Source organism: Geotrypetes seraphini, chromosome 1 (genome assembly GCF_902459505.1).
Source record: "Geotrypetes seraphini chromosome 1, aGeoSer1.1, whole genome shotgun sequence".
In the NCBI taxonomy this organism is placed as follows: Eukaryota; Metazoa; Chordata; class Amphibia; order Gymnophiona; family Dermophiidae; genus Geotrypetes; species Geotrypetes seraphini.
Genome location: NC_047084.1, coordinates 114122084 through 114142245, shown reverse-complemented (window position 1 = coordinate 114142245; position 20162 = coordinate 114122084). Strand labels below are relative to the sequence as shown.

The following is a 20162-nucleotide window of genomic DNA, read 5'->3' as shown; positions in this document are numbered from 1 at the left end:
CCCTGGAGGACTTATCATTTTTTAGTTTTGTATCTGAGGCAAGATCTCAAGTAACATCGGTGGGATTTGAGCTAGAGAATGACACAGGGACAAATTTGCCCCCATCCCCGCAGGAACTCAATTTCCCCGTTCCGTCCCCGTGAGTTTTGTCGCTGTCCCTATCCCTCCCCCATTCTTGTAAGCTCTGCCTTAACCACACAAGCCTTGAACACTTTTGACTTTAAAGTGTTTGAGGCTTGTGCAGAGGAGGACATAGTGTGAAGGAATGGAGCAGGAACAGAAAAAAAACTTGACGGGACGGGAAAATGAGTTCCCGTGGGGACGGAGGAAAAATTTGTCCCCGTGTCATTCTCTAATTTGAGCCTTGGCTTCTCAAGTTCTCAGCCGGCAGCTCTAACCATGTTTGGTCATTTCAAACTAAAGGCTAGTGGAGCTGGAGCCTGGAGGTCCTTTTGCAACCTACCAAAAACATTGCTAAGTCAATTATTTTATGGTTGTAGTGCAGTGCAGTCAGTAATAGGGGAAATCAGAATGGAGGGGGGTTGAAACTTTTCCACACCACCGTATTCCTATTTAATAATGTTTAAAATGTATTTGAGTAAACATCTATTTTTTGTACAGTTCAATAGGAATACTGTAATTTAACTTCTCATTTTTATAAATATAATTTGACATAGTTTTCAAAATTGCTTGTCTGTGCACCCACCACCACCATGCGCCAGCCCAGCCCAAACCAACTAGTGCTCAGAACATGCTTCCCTGGCTTAGAGGGAACATTGCAAGTGAACCATCTCCGTTTGGCTGGTGGATTATCATCTCCTTCGCATTTACTCAGGCTAGGCTGATTCTACAGGGCCATGTAACACCCTGAGCTGTGTCTGCCTCGGAAGCTCATTTCCATTCCACTTCTGTTGAGGACATCTGCAAAGTGGCTGCTTGATCCTCGATCCGTACCTTCATCTCTCACTACTGCTGAGAGCAAAACTCCAGAAGAGAGAGTTCGTATGGACAAGCAAATCTTATTACTGTATTTCTCGAGTGCCAACTTTCCCTCCAATCCTCTTGGGCGTCACCAGGATATATTGATATATCCATTATCCTCATCCAGAGTCATGATCCAGGCAGCCTGAGAGTCCCACGTGAGAATATAATGCCTGCTTGTCCTTGGAGAAAGCAAAGATAGAAACATAGAAACATAGAAAGATGACGGCAGATAAGGGCCATATAGCCCATCAAGTCTGCCCACACTATTTACCCACCCTCTTAAGTCTTCTGACCCCTTAAGTATAATTGTAATTATACTGTCACTCTACTGACCCGCTCATTCAAGTCCTAGTGACCCTATCCCTTGGCATGACCTCGTAGGGATCCCACATGTGTATCCCATTTGTTCTTGAAGTCTGGGATGCTGCGTGCCTCGACCACCTGCACTGGAAGCTTGTTCCAATGCTCAATCACTCTCTCCGTGAAGAAGTACTTCCTGGCGTCTCCACGAAACTTCCCTCCCCTGAGTTTGAGCGGATGTCCTCTTGTGGTCGAGGGTCCCCTGAGAAGAAAGATATCCTCTTCCACCTCGACCCGTCCCGTGATGTACTTAAATGTCTCAATCATGTCTCCCCTCTCCCTACGCTCTTCAAGAGTGTAGAGCTGCAATTTGCTCAGTCTTTCCTCATACGGGAGACCCTTTAGCCCCGAGACCATCCTGGTGGCCATCCGCTGAACCGACTCAATTCTGAGCACATCCTTACGGTAATGTGGCCTCCAGAATTGCACACAGTACTCCAGATGAGGTCTCACCATGGCTCTGTACAATGGCATCATGACTTCAGGTTTCCTGTTGACGAAGCTTCTCTTGATACAACCTATCATCTGCCGTGCTTTAGATGAAGCATTCTCCACTTGAGTGGCTGCTTTCATGTCAGCACTGATGATTACTCCTAAGTCTCGTTCTGCCGTAGTCCTGGTTAAAGTTTCTCCATTCAGGGTGTAAGTTCTGCAAGGATTTCCGTTACCGAGATGCATGACCTTACATTTCTTGGCGTTAAAGCCCAGCTGCCACATCAAGGACCAACTTTCTAAAGTACGCAGGTCTTGCTCCATAGCATCTTGTAGATTATGGCCGTTTACTATATTGCATAGTTTGGCGTCATCAGCGAATAAGGTTACTTTGCCTTGAAGCCCTTGAGTCAGATCCCCAATGAATATGTTGAAGAGGAGTGGGCCCAGGACCGAACCCTGTGGCACTCCGCTAGTCACCTCCGACATTTTAGAGAGGGTACCGTTAACTACCACCCTCTGAAGTCTGCCATTAAGCCAATCTTTAACCCATGCAGTTAGAGTCTCTCCTAATCCCATCGATTTCATCTTGTTCAGCAGCCTGCGGTGTGGGACGCTGTCGAACGCTTTGCTGAAGTCCAGGTACACGACGTCCAAGGACTCTCCTGAGTCCAGTCTTCTTGTTACCCAGTCAAAGAAGTTGATTAGGTTTGACTGGCATGACCTACCCTTGGTGAATCCATGTTGGCTGGGATCCCAGAGATTTCCCTCGTTCAGGATCGTATCTAATTTATACTTAATTAGTGTTTCCATGAGTTTACACACTATTGAGGTGAGGCTTACCGGTCTATAGTTTGCAGCCTCAGCCTTGCAACCCTTTTTATGTAGAGGAACGACGTTGGCTGTTTTCCAATCTAACGGAACTTTCCCTGTACTTAGTGAGAGATTGAAGAGCACTGCCAACGGTTCCGCCAGAACGTCTCTCAATTCTCTGAGCACTCTTGGGTGTAAATTGTCCGGTCCCATGGCCTTGTTTACCTTTAGCCTTGCCAGTTCGTTGTAAACGTTCCCAGGTGTGAACTCAAAATTCTGAAACGGGTCATCCACGTCTTGTTTTATCATCAACTGTGGTCCGTGTCCCGGTGCTTCGCAGGTGAAGACTGAGCAGAAATATTCATTTAGTAGTTCTGCTTTTTCTGAATCCTCCACCGTGTAGTTCCCGTCCGGTTGTCTAAGGCGTACTATACCGTCTGTGTTCCTTTTCCTATCACTGATATACCTAAAGAAGGATTTGTCCCCTTTTTTAATGTTCTTTGCCAGAGTTTCTTCCACTCGAAGTTTGGCCTCCCTAACTGCTGTTTTGACCGTTGCAGATCTGGTCTTATATTCTACTTTAGTTTCTCTTCTCTGTGTACGTTTGTAGGAAAGAAATGCTTTTTTCTTTTCCTTAATGAGGTGCGAGATCTCTTCAGTGAACCATTGGGGTTTGTTGTTTCTTTGTCGTTTATCTACTGATTTTATGTAGCGATTAGTTGCTTCGTGTATGGATGATTTCAGGTACGACCACATAGTTTCCACATTGCTGGTCCCTGCATGGTCCTGCAGCGTCTGATGAACGAAATCCCCCATGCGTGCGAAGTCGGTGCCCCGGAATTGGAGCACCTTTGTTTTTGTAATTGATTTAGGGGATCCTTTCCCAAGGTTGAACCATACCATGTTATGGTCGCTGGAGGCTAGCGTATCTTCTACCGAGACCTCTGAGACGCTTTCCCCGTTGGTGAGTACCAGGTCTAGGATCGCCTGGGCTCTAGTGGGTTCCGTTACCATCTGTCTGAGATGTACTCCTTTTATGGAGGTCAAAAGCCTCCTGCTGCTGCTGGTTGTTGCTGAAAATGTGTTCCAGTCTGCATCAGGTATGTTGAAGTCCCCTAGCAGTACAGTGTCGCCCCGTAGAGTTATATTCTCTACTTACCTGTAGCAGGTGTTCTCCGAGGACAGCAGGCATATGTTCTCACAACCTGACAGTGCACTTGGTAGTGTCTGTACCGGGCTCCGTGGATGACCTCACCCATGTGAGAATGCCTGCTATCCTCGGAGAACACCTGCTATAGGTAAATATCTCTGCTGTCCTTTTTTTTTTTTGTAATCTTTATTCATTTTAAGACTTTTAATAAGTGTGATACAATATACATTCATTTTATCTTTAACATCACTTAATATTCTTACAGTATTCCTTCAGAACAAAATACCACCCCCTTCCCAAACATCCCTAAATTTCTTTAAATGCCCCTGCTGTATGGCTAGAACATGTTCCATTTTGAAAATGTGACACAAAGAATTCCACCAAAAACTATAGCTTAGTCGATCCCAATTTTTCCAATTGTTCGCAATATGCTGTATGACAGCTCCTGTCATAATGAGTAAAAGTTATTATTATTAGATGAAATTTGACTCTTAACTCTCATAGAAGTACCAAATAAAATAGTATCATAGGTCAATGCCACTGGATTTTCCAATAGATTATTCACTTGGTTCCATATAGATTTCCAAAAAATTAATATTAAAGACAATAGAATAGAAGATGATCTAATGTCCCTGTTTTGAGGTGACAGTGCCAGCATCTATTAGATTTAGAGCTGTCTAACTTCTGTAAACGAACCGGGGTCCAAAATGCTCTATGTAAAAAAAATAACAAGTTTGTCTCATAGATGCCGACACTGTACATCTCATCCTCCAAGCCCAAATTCGTGGCCATTGAGATGCAGAAATTTGATGCTTAATCTCAATGCTCCAAATGTCCCGTAGACCAGTCTTTGGTTTCTTATTTAAAAATGCAGATATTAATTTATACCATTGAGCGGCCTGGTGCCTTATAGAGTTTCATGCTGTCTGTTTCAGAGTCATGTTTCATAATTTACAGTTGATTTATTTATGTTTAAATTTGTTTTTTATTAAAGGTCAATAAATGGCAATATGCAAAAATACCAACCAAACAATGTACAACACACAAGAAAGCCCCCCTCCCCTTCCAACCCCCCCCCCCGGAACAGCCACTGTTAAACATGCCAGTAAATAATCAATCAAGCAAACGAGCTTTCGCTACAGGAGACAGGGTAGAACAAAAAGGTCTCCAACAACGGAGAAATAAAATACCTTTTTTGGAATGCAAATCGAGAATAGCCTGTCGTTCATAACCAGCCCAATAAATCATTTGAGTCCGCCAGTGCGAGACAGTAGGTGTCTGCGGAGACAACCAACATTGTAAAATAGTCTTTATACCCACCAAGATAGCCCTTTGAACAAAAGCATTCATCCCTGGCTTAACTGGGTCCAGTGAAAATTTCAAAGTGAAGAGAAAAGTCGATGTCTGTGTCCAGGAGCATTTCCACAGGGACTGAATTAGAAGTCCTATGCGCCGCCAGTAGGCTTGAATACCAGGACATAACCAAAACATGTGTCCGAGGGTTGCCCTGGTAGCAGCGCATCTAGGGCAGCCTGCAGAAGGACTAATATGGGCTTTATAGGCTCGTGCAGGTGCAAAATAAGCGCGAACCAAGAATTTATAGTATCGCTCCCTTTCAATCGCTGCCACCGGGATAGTCGATCCCAATTGAAAACTCCGCTTTAACATGGATTCTGATACTGTTATTTGTAGATCCAAGGACCAGGAACCAGCCAAAGTTGTATAGTCCAATTCCCCAGCCAACTCTTGCAGAAAACGATGGTAAATACGAAGCGGTGTGGGAACTTGCGCTGTTAAACAGAAAGCTTCTGATAATGTTTCTTGTACAGTTTCTAATAAGGCCTGTCGGGGGAGAGATTGAACATAATGCAGTAATTGACCATAACTCAACCAATCATTAGCAGTTAATATATGAGCATCTAACAACATCCGAAATGATTGGAGTGTGCCATCAGTTTGAAGTACTCGAGACAGGTAAAACACCCCCCCCCCCTGAGCCCACTGAGAAGGGGCCCCCAGGTCAAAACCGGGAGCAAAGTCAACATTACCATGAATAGGCAAACATGGTGTCACATCCGACCTAATATGTAGTTGCTTGCATAATCTTTTCCAAATTTTTCGTACAGGGACTAGTAAGAAATCCCCATAATGTTGAGTACGCAAAGGCAATGTCGAAACGTGTAGCAAATAGCTAAAGTGAAAGGGAGCAAATGCAAGGCACTCGACCCTGGCCGCCGAGAAATGGGAGGTCCCACAGAACCAGTCATTCATGTGTCTAAGTTGGCATGCTATATTCAGTCTCCCCAAATGTAACAGTCCTAGGCCTCCCTGAGACACGGGTAAGGAAAGTGTACGAAGGGGAATCCGAGAGCGTTTACCACCCCACAAATACCCAGATAATGATTTATGAAGAACACAAAGATGATGATATTGTAGCAACAAGGGCAATGTCTGCAATAGATATAACCATTGGGGAATGACCATCATGTTGTATAGGGCTATCCTGCCTAAGAGGGTTAAAGGATAAGAGCGCCAAGCTCGAAGCCTCTGTCCCGTTTGCTGAAGTAGGGGAAGAACATTAATCGTGTACAGTTGAGTTAAATCCTGCGGAATCCAAATCCCCAGATAACGTAAGGACGTAGAAGCCCATTCCAATGGGAAGGGACCCTGCCAAGAGGTCCAAATCTCCTCCTGTAGGGGTAGGACTAAGGATTTCTGCTTGTTTAAGATAAGACCAGAGAAAAGATGGAACTCGTCCAGTATCTCAAGGGCTCTAGCCAAGGACTGCTGAGGATGAGCCAGAGTCAACAAAATGTCATCAGCAAAAGCTAATACCCATAGTTGAGATGAGCCCTCCGATAGTCCAACTAAGATGTCATCCCTCTGAAATGTTCGAAGGAGGGGTTCCAAGTATACCAAGAACAGTAAAGGCGACAGCGGGCAACCCTGACGCGTCCCCCTGCCAACCTCAAAGGACGATGTAAAAATCCCATTTACCAAGATTGATGCCTTAGGGGAAGAATATAATGCTCGCAATGCGGCCAAAAAGTGCCCTCCAATACCCACATAATCAAGAACCGAGAACAAATAGGGCCAGAGAACCTGATCGAATGCCTTGGCCGCATCCAGGCTCACCAATATGCCCTTAGTGTCAGATGTTTGCGCTCTGACCATAGCCAGAAGTGCCCGACGAACGTTAAGAACAGAGTGGCGGCCCTGAACAAAGCCAACCTGCGCTGGAGAAATAATGTGCGGTAAAAGAGGTGTCAACCGATTGGCCAACAAGTGAGATAGGATCTTTATATCTACATTGAGCAAAGATATGGGTCTATAGGAGTCGACCTCCTCCCTAGGTTTGTTCGGTTTAGGAAGCAATGTGATAGTGGCAGAGTTCGCATAATCTGGAAAAGCACCAGTCTCCATCACCTCCTCATAGTAGGACATCAAGGACTCACAGAGCTGGGGCGACATCATCTTATAGAATTCCGCCGAAAACCCATCCGGGCCCGGGGCTGTACATGAACGCAAAGTCTTAATGGCTTTTTGTATCTCTAAGCCCTGTAGGGGTCTGTTCAAAGTCTCCCGCTGTCGTTCAATGAAACTAGGCAGGCCAGCGATGCCAAATAATCTAAAACGTCCGGGCCAGAATATGGTCCAGGATCCGAATAAAAGGTAGAGAAATGTCGGTAGAACGCGTCCGCGATGTCCTTCGGTGTGGTATGAAAAGTAGAGGGGCCATGCCTAATTTTCAAAATATATCTAGAGTCATGCCAATTCTTGGTTAAAGAAGCTAGCATCCGGCCCGGTTTATTTCCGTACCGGTGGAATTTGTATTTACGGTAAATAAGAGAGCGTTTGGTACGATCGTGTATTAATGTATTAAGAGATACCTGAGCTGAGTGAAGTTCTTCCCACAATGCGGCATTAGGGGTACGTAAATAGTCCGCCTTCAAGGAAGAACATTTTCTCTCCAAGCTAACAATGCCCGCTGATATGCGCTTATTCTGCGCCGCAATAAAGGCGATGATCGCCCCCCTAAGGACAGATTTAGCAGTTTCCCAGAACAAGCACGGGTCGTTACGGTGTTGTGCATTATTCGTCAGAAAATCCTCCCAACAAGCCCGGAGGTAATCCCCAAATCCAGGGTCCTCGTGAAGATAAGATGGAAATCTCCACCGACGAGCTCCCAGAGGAGGCAACCCCCAGGCCAGGTCCACCCAAATAGGACAGTGATCCGACACCTCCAGGGGACAGATGGTAGCCTCAGAGACTCGGACAAACAGAGATTCCGAAATCAGCAAATAATCTAAACGGGAGAAGGACCCGTGGGCACGCGATTGGTGTGTATAGTCTCGTTCCATTGGGTGGAGAAGTCTCCATGGATCTACCAATCCCAATGATTGACAGAGAAAGGGGATACCTTTGTTCGAATTTTGCGTGGACAATACTGAAGAGCCAGAGCGATCTAGAGAATTGTCCATCACTTGGTTGAGATCGCCCGCTATAACCAAGGGCAGTGAGGTGTCCCGAAGACCTAATGACACCAAAGTATCAAAGAAATCCTGGGAATAGGTGTTCGGCCCATATACAATCAGCAGCCGGAAGTCTGTGCCCTGCAAGGAAATTTTTAAGAGCAAATATCTGCTTAAAGGGTCTTCAGAAAGTAACGTTACAGAACATTGTAGCCCTTTGCGTATCAATATACATACCCTGGCTCTTTTCCCGGAGGAGGAAGCCGAATAAACTGAGCCCACCCAGCCCCTCTGCAACTTTTGGTGTTCTTCCCGGGACAATTTAGTCTCCTGTAGGCATGCCAAATCTGCCCTATGATGTTTTATCTGTCTCAAGAGTTTAGTGCGTTTCACTGGAGATGAGATCCCCGACACATTCCATGACAGGATAGGGAGGGAGTGATCACCCAGGGTCAAAACACCAACAACATGAAGTATCATGCCGCAAGTAACTGACACCCGGGCGCCCAGCCCCACCCGAGTTAATAGTAGAAAACCAAACACCTTTATACTGTCTCCTATAGCAAATAATAAACAGGCAAAGATGAGTAAACAATATCCCAAATATCATGTCAGTAAGCTGTTCCCTACTCGTCTCCCCCCCCCCACCCACACCCCAAGAAAACCCAAAAATCATATCCCGGAAGGAATATGCAAGAGGTCCAAAAATGGCGCCTCACAGGACCCCACCCCTCCCACTATAAACAGTAAATCAACAGTGCATCTCCCGCATAAAACTATAAAAACACTTCTGTGGTTTCCAACTAAATGGTTGCAGGATCCACCGACAGGTAGAAACAGCGCTGCCCCTCTGACTATTCTCATGGAGGATCTGATGATGGTTGCAGAGTTTTATTTATGTAATCAGCAGCTGCAGAGGCCTCGGTGAACACATACCAGGAGCCCCCATGGTGGATCTTCAAGACCGCTGGGTAAATGAATTGAAAACGATGTTTATTCTCCTCCAATTTAGAACACAATGGATAAAAGGCTTTCCTGCGTTCTGCGAGAGCTGCTGAATAGTCCTGGCTTATCCGGACAGCAGAGCCCCGAAACTTCAAGGTATCGCGTTTAGCACGATACTGCCGCAAGATCTCCATTTTGTGTCTATTTTGTGAGGAATTTTACAATCACCACCTGGGGCCTGGAATCTCTGGCCGGGCGCGGCCCAAGACGATGCGCTCGTTCCAAGCAGAGCGAGCCCAAGGACGCTGTATCTGGAAATTCTAGCTCCAGCCAGCCCTCCATCTCAGCAATCAGGTGAGTATCCGGTATGTTTTCAGGCACTCCCATAAAACAAAGATTCCCTCGGCGAGAACGGTTCTCCAAATCATCCAGTTTAGCAGCTTGGAGTTGAACCGATTCCTGTAAGGCCGAGAGGTCTAATTCATGTGAATTTAGGGAGTCCTCTGCTGCAGAAACGCGTTGCTCCAGTTCGGTGGTTTGGGCCGTTGTGTCAGACATAAGCTGCTCCAACCGGGTCATCTGAGTCGCCAAAGCATCCATCTGTGGGCCCAGGACCTGTGCTACCGCCGCTTTCAGTTCTAGCAGTGCCGCGGCCGAAAACTCCGTGACCGCCGTTCCGGAAGCGGCCGCCATCTTGCCCGCCCCCGGGCTCGCACGCTCCTTATCTTTGCGCGCTGGTTTCATGCGCGCCGCCTCCTGGGACCGGGTTAAATACCTATCCATAAGATCCCGGGTCCGCTACAAAGTGATCCGCGGCGGCGTGTGAGCCGAAAACCGGCAAAAAGTGCGAGGGGAGGAGCGGGATCCCGGAGCTGAGCAGGAACACGTCCTCACTCGCTCATGGCGTCAGGTGACCTCCACAGTTGATTTATTTATAGACCATCTTTAACAAGGTGGGTCATAGAAGTGCACACATAATAATCATTGCAAGCATCCATAAATAACAAACAATTACAAAAATCTCCTCCACTCATATTTCATTTAACAAAAAAGATATCGTTTTAAGAGCTTCTTAAAAATATTCAAATCTCCCTGTTGTCTAATGTAAAGTGGGATATTGTTCCAAGTATCAGGACCAGCACAAGAAAATGTACCGACTCTGGTTGTATGTAATCTCACTTGCTTCAAACCCCCAGAAGGAACTGAACGTATACTTCGAGACGGTGCGAATAAGGCCATGCGATCAATCAAGTATTTTGATGCCATCCCACGTACACAAAGATACGTTAACAACAACAGTTTATACCTTATCCTGAATTCTAGTTTTAACCAATACAGCGTAACATAGTAGTCAGATACATGATCAAATTTCCCAATCCCAAACAGAACTCAAATTATTGAGTTTTAAGTTATTTGTAAAGCATGAATCGGGATCATGGAAACTCCCAACAATACTTAGGATCTCGTGCTCTTATGAGTTGATCTTCGTATATTGGTCTTTCCACCATAAATACTAAGATAAGTGATTTTGTACTGCTGATCCCCAGTAATGATTTACATACTTCATTGTTTTGTAATGTGATTCTTGGGATTTCATGGGCTTCGTTTTATAATTTTCACATCTGTTTTTTGTAGAATGAAACACACAGCAAGGGCATGAGTGAGAGTTTGATGCATCCCCATGACCATTTTCTTTACAATTACTCTCCCATTCATAAATCCTCCTGCTTCCATCCCATCTCTTCCCCTTCCCCTTCCCCCTCCCCCTCTCCCACCCCCGCATTCAATATTCCCACCTTCTCCTGCCTCAAATCTCCCAGTTTTCACACCACTCCCTCCTACTGTTGCCGAAATTGTCCCTTATGTTTGACCACCCCCATCTATTCCTGTTTTACCACCCCTGTTCTCCCCAACACCCCTTCCTGCTTCACATCTCATACACCTCCTGGTTTCTTCTCTCCCACTCCCTACAACAAATCTTTCTCGTTTGCATTGTCTTCCTTAACCAATGGTGGCACCTGTAATACCTCCACCACACCGTCTTGCCTCACCTCGACTGTGCCCCCCTGTGTCACCTACCCCGTTGTCACCAATAAGTCTTCATGTCTGAGCTCACCCACTCTCTCCAGGACCTCTCACACTCCTACAAATGTCACCTCCTGCCAGAGGTCCCTCAGTCCACCCATTATCCGAAGTAGCTTTATGCAGCCTGCTTCTTCCAATACTACCACCTGTCTGAATTCTCCCACTCCCTCTAATACAATATCATGCTTCTCCCCTAGTCCCCCTAGCAGTCCTTTCAGCTTCATGTCCCCCTCTTCTCCAAAATCACCCTCTTTTCTTAGTTCCCCCACTTCCTGCAATACCCCCCTTCACCTCACTTCATCTACTCCCCCCAATATCCAGTCCTACATCACCCCATCCACTCCATCTAACACTTCTTCGTACTTTGGCATCCCCGGATATTGCTGCAACAGCTGCCCTTCATGCTTGAAGTGCACCACTAGTTCCTATCTTACCAGTCCTGCTGTTCCCAATGCCACCTCTCACCTAATTTCTCCCATCTTTCCTTGCCTCACTTCTCATATTATGTCCAACACCTCTAATACATTATCTCTTCCTTCACTTTCTTCACTTCCTGGCTTACCTCCTCCACCACCTCCATCACCCTCATCTGCCACATTTCTTCTACCTGTTCCTTCACCTCCTCTACGTACTCTAGGAACTCCTTCTATCTCATTTTTCACACCCCCTTTGACACCTCCTCCTTCTCCACCCTCCCCTGTATCCCCTCCTACACCCAGTCCAACTCTTCTTCCTACCTCATCTCCTCTATGTCTTCCTCCCTCATCTCCTCTATGTCTTTCTTCCTTGTCTCCTCCATATCCTCCTGCCTCATCTCCTTCGTGTCCCCCTGCTTCATCTCCTTCGTGTCCTCCTGCTTCATCTCCTTCATGTCCTCCTGCTTCATCTCCTTCATCTCCTCCTGCCTCTCCTCTTATACCTACTGCAGCTCTCCTTCCTACCACATCATCTCCGATCCCTCCTTCATCTCCTCCCACACCTACACCAACTCTCCTTCCTACCTTATCGCCCACATCCCTTCCTTCATCACCTCCTACACCTACACCTACTCTCATTCCTGCCTCATCTCCCCAACCCTTTCCTGAATCTGCAGACATACCTTTCCCAAAAACCCCTTCTCCCTCATTTGCCCCACCCCTTCCTGCAACTCCAATCACACCTATACCAACACCACCTCCTGTTTCTGGATCTCCAATTACACCTACACGTAGTCCCCTTCCTCCTCCAACCCCTCCTGCTGCTTCTCCTAAATTGACACCAACTTTCCTTCCAAATGCACCTTCATCAACCGCTCCCTCATTGTCTCCTGAATCCACTCCAGCTAACCTTCCTGATGAACGTCCACCAAGCCCTCCTCGGTTAGACCCATCTCTCCACTCTTCCCTTCCAGTCTCCATTGCTGTCACCGTTAAGCAGAACAAATGGTGGTGGAAAGCAACCAGGTGAGTAGGAAAGTTTGCAGAAATCAGTGCTTGCAGCTCTGTTTATAATTTTCATCAGTGATCAGAAGTCAGGTGGTGCAACTGGTAGGCTGACTCCATTTTCACTAACTGAGGAGACATAGGAGGGCAGGAAGTGAGCTGCAGGCACATATATTCAAAGTGGGATTTGGCAAATTTCTTCAGAGAGAAAAATGTGACTGTTTTTTCTTGAACCTTGCAGTGAAGTACTAGGTTTCTTTCAAAACATCCATGGGAGGAATAGGCTGGTTGGGTGTCTTGAATGTCCAGAGCTCCTGCCATAAGCATCATTTTAATGGCCTCAGTGCCTCAGATTTAAGGACCTTTTTTTACTAAGTGTTAACATGTGATTAAACCCCCCCAAAAAACTAATTAACACAATGCATTAACAGCACACATTAACTGCCAAATAAATTCCTAGAGAGCAAATCAATATTTATTTGGTTTTATATCCCATCCTCCCCAGAGAGCTCAGAATGGGTTACAAATTGACATTCATAGTTGTAAAGTAATTACATTTATTTATTTTGATTTATATCCATAACAGAAAATAGCTGCTTCCAGGGGCAGTCTTGCGAGGCTATGAATAAGAACATAAGAAATGCCTTCACCCGATCAGACCATAGGTCCATCTAGTCCGGCGACCCGCACACGCAGAGGTTAAGCTAGGTGTTCCCTGATGATTACCATGTTTACCCGTATCCCTCAATATGATTCGCAAGAAGGTGCGCATCCAACTTGCCCTTGAAATCTAGAATGCTGGTCTCCATCACAACCTCCTCCGGGAGAGCATTCCAAACGTCCACCACTTGCTGTGTGAAGCAGAACCTCCTGACATTTATAAGAACATAAGAAATGCCTCATTAGACTGCTGCTGGAAGTCTCGGCTACTATGAGTAGCCTCACGAGACCTATGAATAGCCTCACGAGACTGCTGCTGGAAGTCTCGGCTACTATGAGTAGCCTCACGAGACCTATGAATAGCCTCACGAGACTGCTGCTGGAAGTCTCAGCTACTATGAGTAGCCTCACGAGACTGCCGCTGGAAGTCTCGGCTACTATGAGTAGCCTCACGAGACCTATGAGTAGCTTCACAAGACAGCTGCTGGAAGTCTCAGCTACTTTAAGTAGCCTCACAAGACCTATGAGTAGCCTCATGAGACCTATTAGTAGCCTCACGAGACTGCTGCTGGAAGTTTCAGCTACTATGAGTAGCCTCACGAGACCTATGAGTACCCTCACGAGACTGCCACTGGAAGTCTCAGCTTCTATGAGTAGCCTCACAAGATCTATGAGTAGCCTCACGAGACTGCCACTGGAAGTTTTGGCTGCTATTTTTGATGCTGAAAGAGTAGGATCGCTCCAGACCCTGTGCACCGCTAAATCACCAGGGAAACAAGGTAGGTCTGGGGGTCCTTCCTCTGGGTCGTGAGGGAGAGGAAATGCTACCTTTTCTTCTTGGGGGCATGCTGATGGTGGGGGAAAGTTTCTTGGTTCAGGGGGAGGGCTGATGGCAGCAGTGGCAGAAGCAGAGAAGGAACACTAGTGGGAGGGAAAGTGATAGGAATAATAATAATAATAAGTTTGGACCATTGCTAAAAACTTGATATGATCTTTTTCCTAAAAAAAACCCTGAAACCAATCTCAAACTTTCCCAGAAATTCCCATGGCATCCAAACAATGATCCACCAAGTCAAAAGCGCTCCTAAGATCAAATTGAAGTATTAGTGTGCTAGTGCCTTGGCTGAATAAAGAATGAATATGATCAATCAGAGAGGCTACAACTGTTTCTGTACTGAAACCATGTCTAAAACCAGATGGGTGAACATGAAGAATGTGAAATTGTTCTAGATGTTTAACTAATTCTATGCTGATCAGACCTTCCATTATTTTACAGAACAAGGGTATACTTGCAATGGGTCTATAATTTGTTTTGATAGATATAGTTTCTTTATGATTCTTTATGATTGGAGTAACCAAAATATGACCCAACTCATTCAGAAATAGCCCATTAATCAAAGAATAACTAATCCATTTGAACAATTCTACCTTAAAAGTAATTGGGGCCTTCTTCATAATTGTCCGAGAACCTGTATCTAATAAACAGCTTGACTTAGCATATTTATTGGACAACTTAACGACTCGCGAAGGAAGCGGTGGGACAGTTGGATGACCATGGAATAAAGGGAGCGCTATAGGAGGACAAAGCAATCACCGACAAACTGAACACATTTTTTGCATCTGTATTTACCGAAGAAGATGTACACAGCATACCGGAACCCATCAGGCTATATGCTGGAAACAAAGACAGAAAGCTGACAGGATTGACGGTCAGTCTAGAGGAGGTGTGTAGATAGATAGATAAGCTTAAGAGCGATAAATCGCCGGGACCGGATGGCATCCATCTGAGGGTCATCAAGGAACTGAAAGGAATCTTAGTTGAACTGCTTCAACTAATAGCCAAATTGTCAATCAAATCAGGAAAGATTCCAGAAGAAAGGTTCGAGGGGAGATCCGGGAAACTACAGACTGGTGAGTCTGACCTTGGTACCGGGAAAGATGGTAGAGTTGCTGATAAAGGACCGCATCATTGATCACCTTGACGGACATGGGCTGATGAGGACCAGTCAGCAAGGTTTTAGCAAAGGTAGATCATGTTTGATGAACTTGCTGCACTTCTTTGAGGGAGTAAACAGACAGATAGACAAGGGCGACCCGGTCGACATTGTATAGCTTGATTTTCAGAAGGCGTTTGACAAGGTTCCACATGAACGACTACTTCGGAAAATTGCAAGCCATGGAATTGAGGGTGAAATACTCACGTGGATTAAAAACTGGCTGGAGCATAGGAAACAGAGAGTGGAGGTAAATGGACAATACTCGGGCTGGAAGAGCGTCACCAGTGGGGTGCCGCAGGGCTTGGTGCTTGGACCCGTGCTCTTCAACATCTTTATAAATGATCTGGACATTGGTACAACAAGTGAGGTGATTAAATTTGCAGATGATTCAAAGTTATTCAGAGTAGTGAGGACACAGGGGGATTGCGAAGATCTGCAACGTGACATAATCAGGCTTGAAGAATGGGCATCAACATGGCAGATGAGGTTCAACATGGATAAGTGTAAAGTGATGCATGTAGGTAACAAAAATCTTATGCACGAATACAGGATGTCTGGGATGTTACTTGGAGAGACCTCCCAGGAAAGAGACTTGGGAGTTCTGATCGACAAGTCGATGAAGCCATCCACGCAATGTGCGGCGGTGACAAAAAGGGCGAGCAGAATGCTAGGAATGATAAAGAAGGGGATCATGAACAGATTGGAGAAGGTTATCATGCCGCTGTACCGGGCCATGGTGCACTCTTACCTGGAGTAATGCATCCAGCACTGGTCGCTGTACATGAAGAAGGACACGGTACTACTCGAAAGGGTCCAGAGAAGAGTGACTAAGGTGGTTAAGGGGCTGGAGGAGTTGCCGTACAGCGAAAGATTAGAGAAACTCGGCCTCTTCTCCCTCGAACAGAGGAGATTGAGTGGGGACATAATCGAAACATTCAAGGTACTGAAGGGAATAGACTTAGTAGATAAAGACAAGTTATTCACCCTCTCCAAGGTAGGGAGAACGAGAGGGCACTCTCTAAAATTGAAAGGGGATAGATTCTGTACAAACATAAGGAAGTTCTTATTCACCCAGAGAGTGTTAGAAAACTGGAATGCTCTTCTGGAGTCTGTCATAGGAAAAACCACCCTCCAGGGATTCAAGACAAGGTTAGACAAGTTCCTGGTGAACCAGAACATACGCAGGTTGGGCTAGTCTCAGTTAGGGTGCTGGTCTTTGACCAGAGGGCCGCCATGTGAGCAGACTGCTGGGCATGATAGACCACTGGTCTGACCAAGCAGTGGCAATTCTTATGTTCTTATGTTGTCAATCTGGGTGGTGGTGGGGGACTCAAATATAAACTGAGACCCCCTGAAGCAATCTGGATAATTGGACATCCGGATAATCAGCATTCAGATAATCGGTGTTTCACTGTATGTGTATATCATGCCACAGTTTCTCCCTGCCAGTTTTGGGGCGCCAATCATAGAACTATATCCCAACAACTGGAGTCTCCTCATATAAACAACCCATATGGCCCCTGAGGATAACCCCCTCTTCTCCTCCTCCCCAACAGAGGTTGCAACTGTGGACCAGCTACTACCAGCTCTGTATTGCTTCCCCACCCAAACACAGCAAAAGAAACCACCCTGGACCCCCAAAGCTGTCCTCCCAAATAAACCTCCCTTTTCCTAGAACAGCCCACAAGTCTTTTAGATAGGATGAATGAATTTCAGCACCAGCCGTAGAAGAGCAATCGGCCATCACTCACCTCCAGAAAACTTTAGCTAGCACTAGGATCCTTAGGAAAGGGGTCATTGAGGAATTTAAGGGTCTTTTTTTGCCTGGTTCAGAGCTGTAGAAATAGCCCCTATTGGGGAGGAAAGACTGGATTGCCACTGGGGGGATATGCCCAAGAGGCTGTAGCTCTCCTTTTCTTTTTAGGGGGCACACTTATTTGGTTGGGGAAAAGCATCGCCTGGTTCCAGTCAATAAAGCTCAGTAAATCCTGCAGGAAATACTTATTTTAAAGGGTACATGAATGCAGCGGGATGACTTAACCATTAGCTTAGGGTGGCAGCTTCAGAGTGATGTCATCAAAGCAAAACAATCCTGACAGTGGCACAAACTTAAAGAACCAGTTCATCACTTCTGGAAATTGCTCTCATTGAGGCCAATTTTATAGAATATATTAGATATTAGATATGGAAATAGCTGTTAAACAGAGTGGAGTAGTGGTTAGAGCTACAGCCTCAGCACCCTGAGGTTGTGGGTCCATCTCCTGTGCTGGTCCTTGTGTGCAAGGACCTCTATTGCCCCAGGTACTGTAGATGGATTGTGAGCCCGCCAGGATAGATAGAGATACTTGAGTACCTGATTGTAAACCGCTTAGATAACTTTGATAGGTGGTATAGAAGCACCTTAAATAAATAAATAATTGTCATCTGAGATTTTATTAAGGAAGTTTTTTAAAGAGATACTGGGATTGACCAATGCTGAGAATTTTCCAATAAATAACTACTATTACATTCCCTTTAAAAAACTTGAATCTGCCCAGGGGGAGGACCATCTGACCACTCCAGAGGTAAATTTGACTGAATTTCTAGAAGATACACAGGATGTGATTCAGACTCGGTCCACCCTGGTAATAACATGCATGAGCGAGATGGATAAAATGTTGATAATGAGACTTTATTTTAAAAATAGGTTAACAAAATTTTGTGGGGATTTGGTCAGGATTTTTCCGGATGTATCCAGAACTACACAGTTGAGGAGGAAAGAATTTTTGAAGTTAAAGGATAGAGTTCTGGCACTGGATGCATCCTTTTACCTGAAATTCCCCTGTAAATGTATGATTAAACTACAAGATATTGAATATTCTTTTTGGGATCCAATACAATTACAACAATTCTTAATTGCAAGAGAAAAGAAATAGGAATGAGAATGAGAATTTGTTTCACTTTACTGAGAAATATAAGAGATTTAATATAAATAGTATCCTAGATTAAGGAATGACTCAGGGTTCATAAAATTTGAACCAAGATTCATTATCCTTTATATTTCCTGAATTTTTATTAGAAATAGTAAGATATGCTCCCCATTGATGTGGGCTTGAAAGGAGCTTTGTATGTATGATTTGATTATGTATTATTTTTGATGATGTCCTTTTTTCTCTTGAACTGTTGGATATTGTAATGTATTCAAAATTATAAATAAAAAATAAATAAATAAATAAATACACACTTAAAACGCATATGCACAGAAAAATAGCAACTGCCTTTATGCAGGGCCACAGTTGGGAGCATCTGGGGCAGAGTTGTGATGTACATAGCGTGTACTTTATAAAACGTGTGTGCATAGGCATATTTACACCTGCCTTGGAGGAAGTATTTGAACCGTTCGTGCTAATTCTGGAAGCCCGTTTTGAAAAGACACAATTGCATAGTCATCTGCGTTGCCTTTTAAAAACAGGTGCTTTTTTGATACCGCTTAGCTGTCTTGTTTATCTATTAGGGTTTATTTAGCACCTTTTTGAAGAAGTTCACTGAAGACGGTGTTTGAAATACATACAAATACACACACTGAAAACAAAATGTAATATTTATTAAAAGTACTTGTATGCTATTCAATTATGCATTTTACAGGATTGTTTTGGGAGGGGTGATGTCTGTGATTATTGAGTTTAATTATCAAAACTTAACTTTCTGGGCTCTGTTAGTTCCCCTGGGACACCTGGCCCTGCTTCTAATTCATTCCATCAACCCTACATTGACGCCTCGGTCACTTCAAGTTTCAAGTTTATTCATGGCTTGATATACCAACCATCACAAGTATCTGGGCGGTTTACAATGTTAAAAATTAAAAAGGTCTAATATTATTTGTGATTTGGATGGGGTAAAAAAAAAAAAAAAAGGGTAAACCTATAACTATAACGAATTAAGACTGATTAGAAATGAGAGGTTTTGGGGGATAGGGAAGTTTTAATTACAATGATAAAGGAAAATAAAAGGAAGGGTAGAGGGATGGGGAGTAACGAGAGGGAAACACCTAACATAAGAACATAAGCATCACCTCTGCCGAGTCAGACCACAGGTCCATCGTGCCCAGCAGTCCGCTCCCGCGGCAGCCCCCCAGGTCCATGACCTGTAAGTGATCCTTTACTTAAGATATTTTGTCCTGTATAGTACCCCTCTAACTATACCTTTCAATCCCCTTTTCCTTCAGGAACTTGTCCAACCCCTTTTTGAAACCCAAAATTGTACTCTGCTCTACCACCTCCTCTGGAAGCGCATTCCAGGTATCCACCACCCTCTGAGTGAAGAAGAACTGCCTAGCATTTGTTCTGAATCTGTCTCCTTTCAATTTTCTTGCATGCCCTCTTGTTCTTGTTTCCCCCACCAGTCTGAAGAATCTGTCCCTCTCGACCTTCTCTATACCCTTTATGATCATATAAGTTTCTATCATGTCCCCTCTAAGTCTCCGTTTTTCCAGGGAAAAGAGCCCCAGTTTCTCCAGCCTCTCAGCATATGAAAGGTTTTCCATGCCCTTTATCATTTTTGTTGCTCTTCTCTGGACCCTCTCGAGTATCGCCATATCCTTCTTAAGGTACGGCGACCAGTACTGAATGCAGTATTCCAGATGTGGGCGCACCATCGCCCGATATAGCGGCAGGATAACCTCTTTGGTTCTGTTAGTGATTCCCTTTTTGATAATGCCCAACATTCTGTTCCCCTTCTTTGAGGCCGCTGTGCGTTGTACCTCCGGCTTAATTATTTTGCCCACCAAAACCCCCAAGTCCTTTTCTAGGTTGCTTACCCCCCCCCCCAATACCATCCCTCCCATCGTGTAGTTGTACATCGGGTT

At 45.0% G+C, this 20162-nt stretch overlaps 1 protein-coding gene across 2 annotated transcripts in view; it reads left to right on the top strand.

Annotated features, from left to right (window-relative positions):
- Window positions 1-20162, top strand: part of LOC117356608 (mucin-5AC-like) — a 111869-nt gene that overhangs the window by 26624 nt on the left and 65083 nt on the right. For both annotated transcript variants that reach the window (XM_033936065.1, XM_033936072.1), the window contains exon 2: window positions 10792-12683. In XM_033936065.1, the coding sequence (XP_033791956.1) occupies window positions 10792-12683 (1892 nt within the window). The remainder of the gene's footprint in view (window positions 1-10791; window positions 12684-20162) is intronic.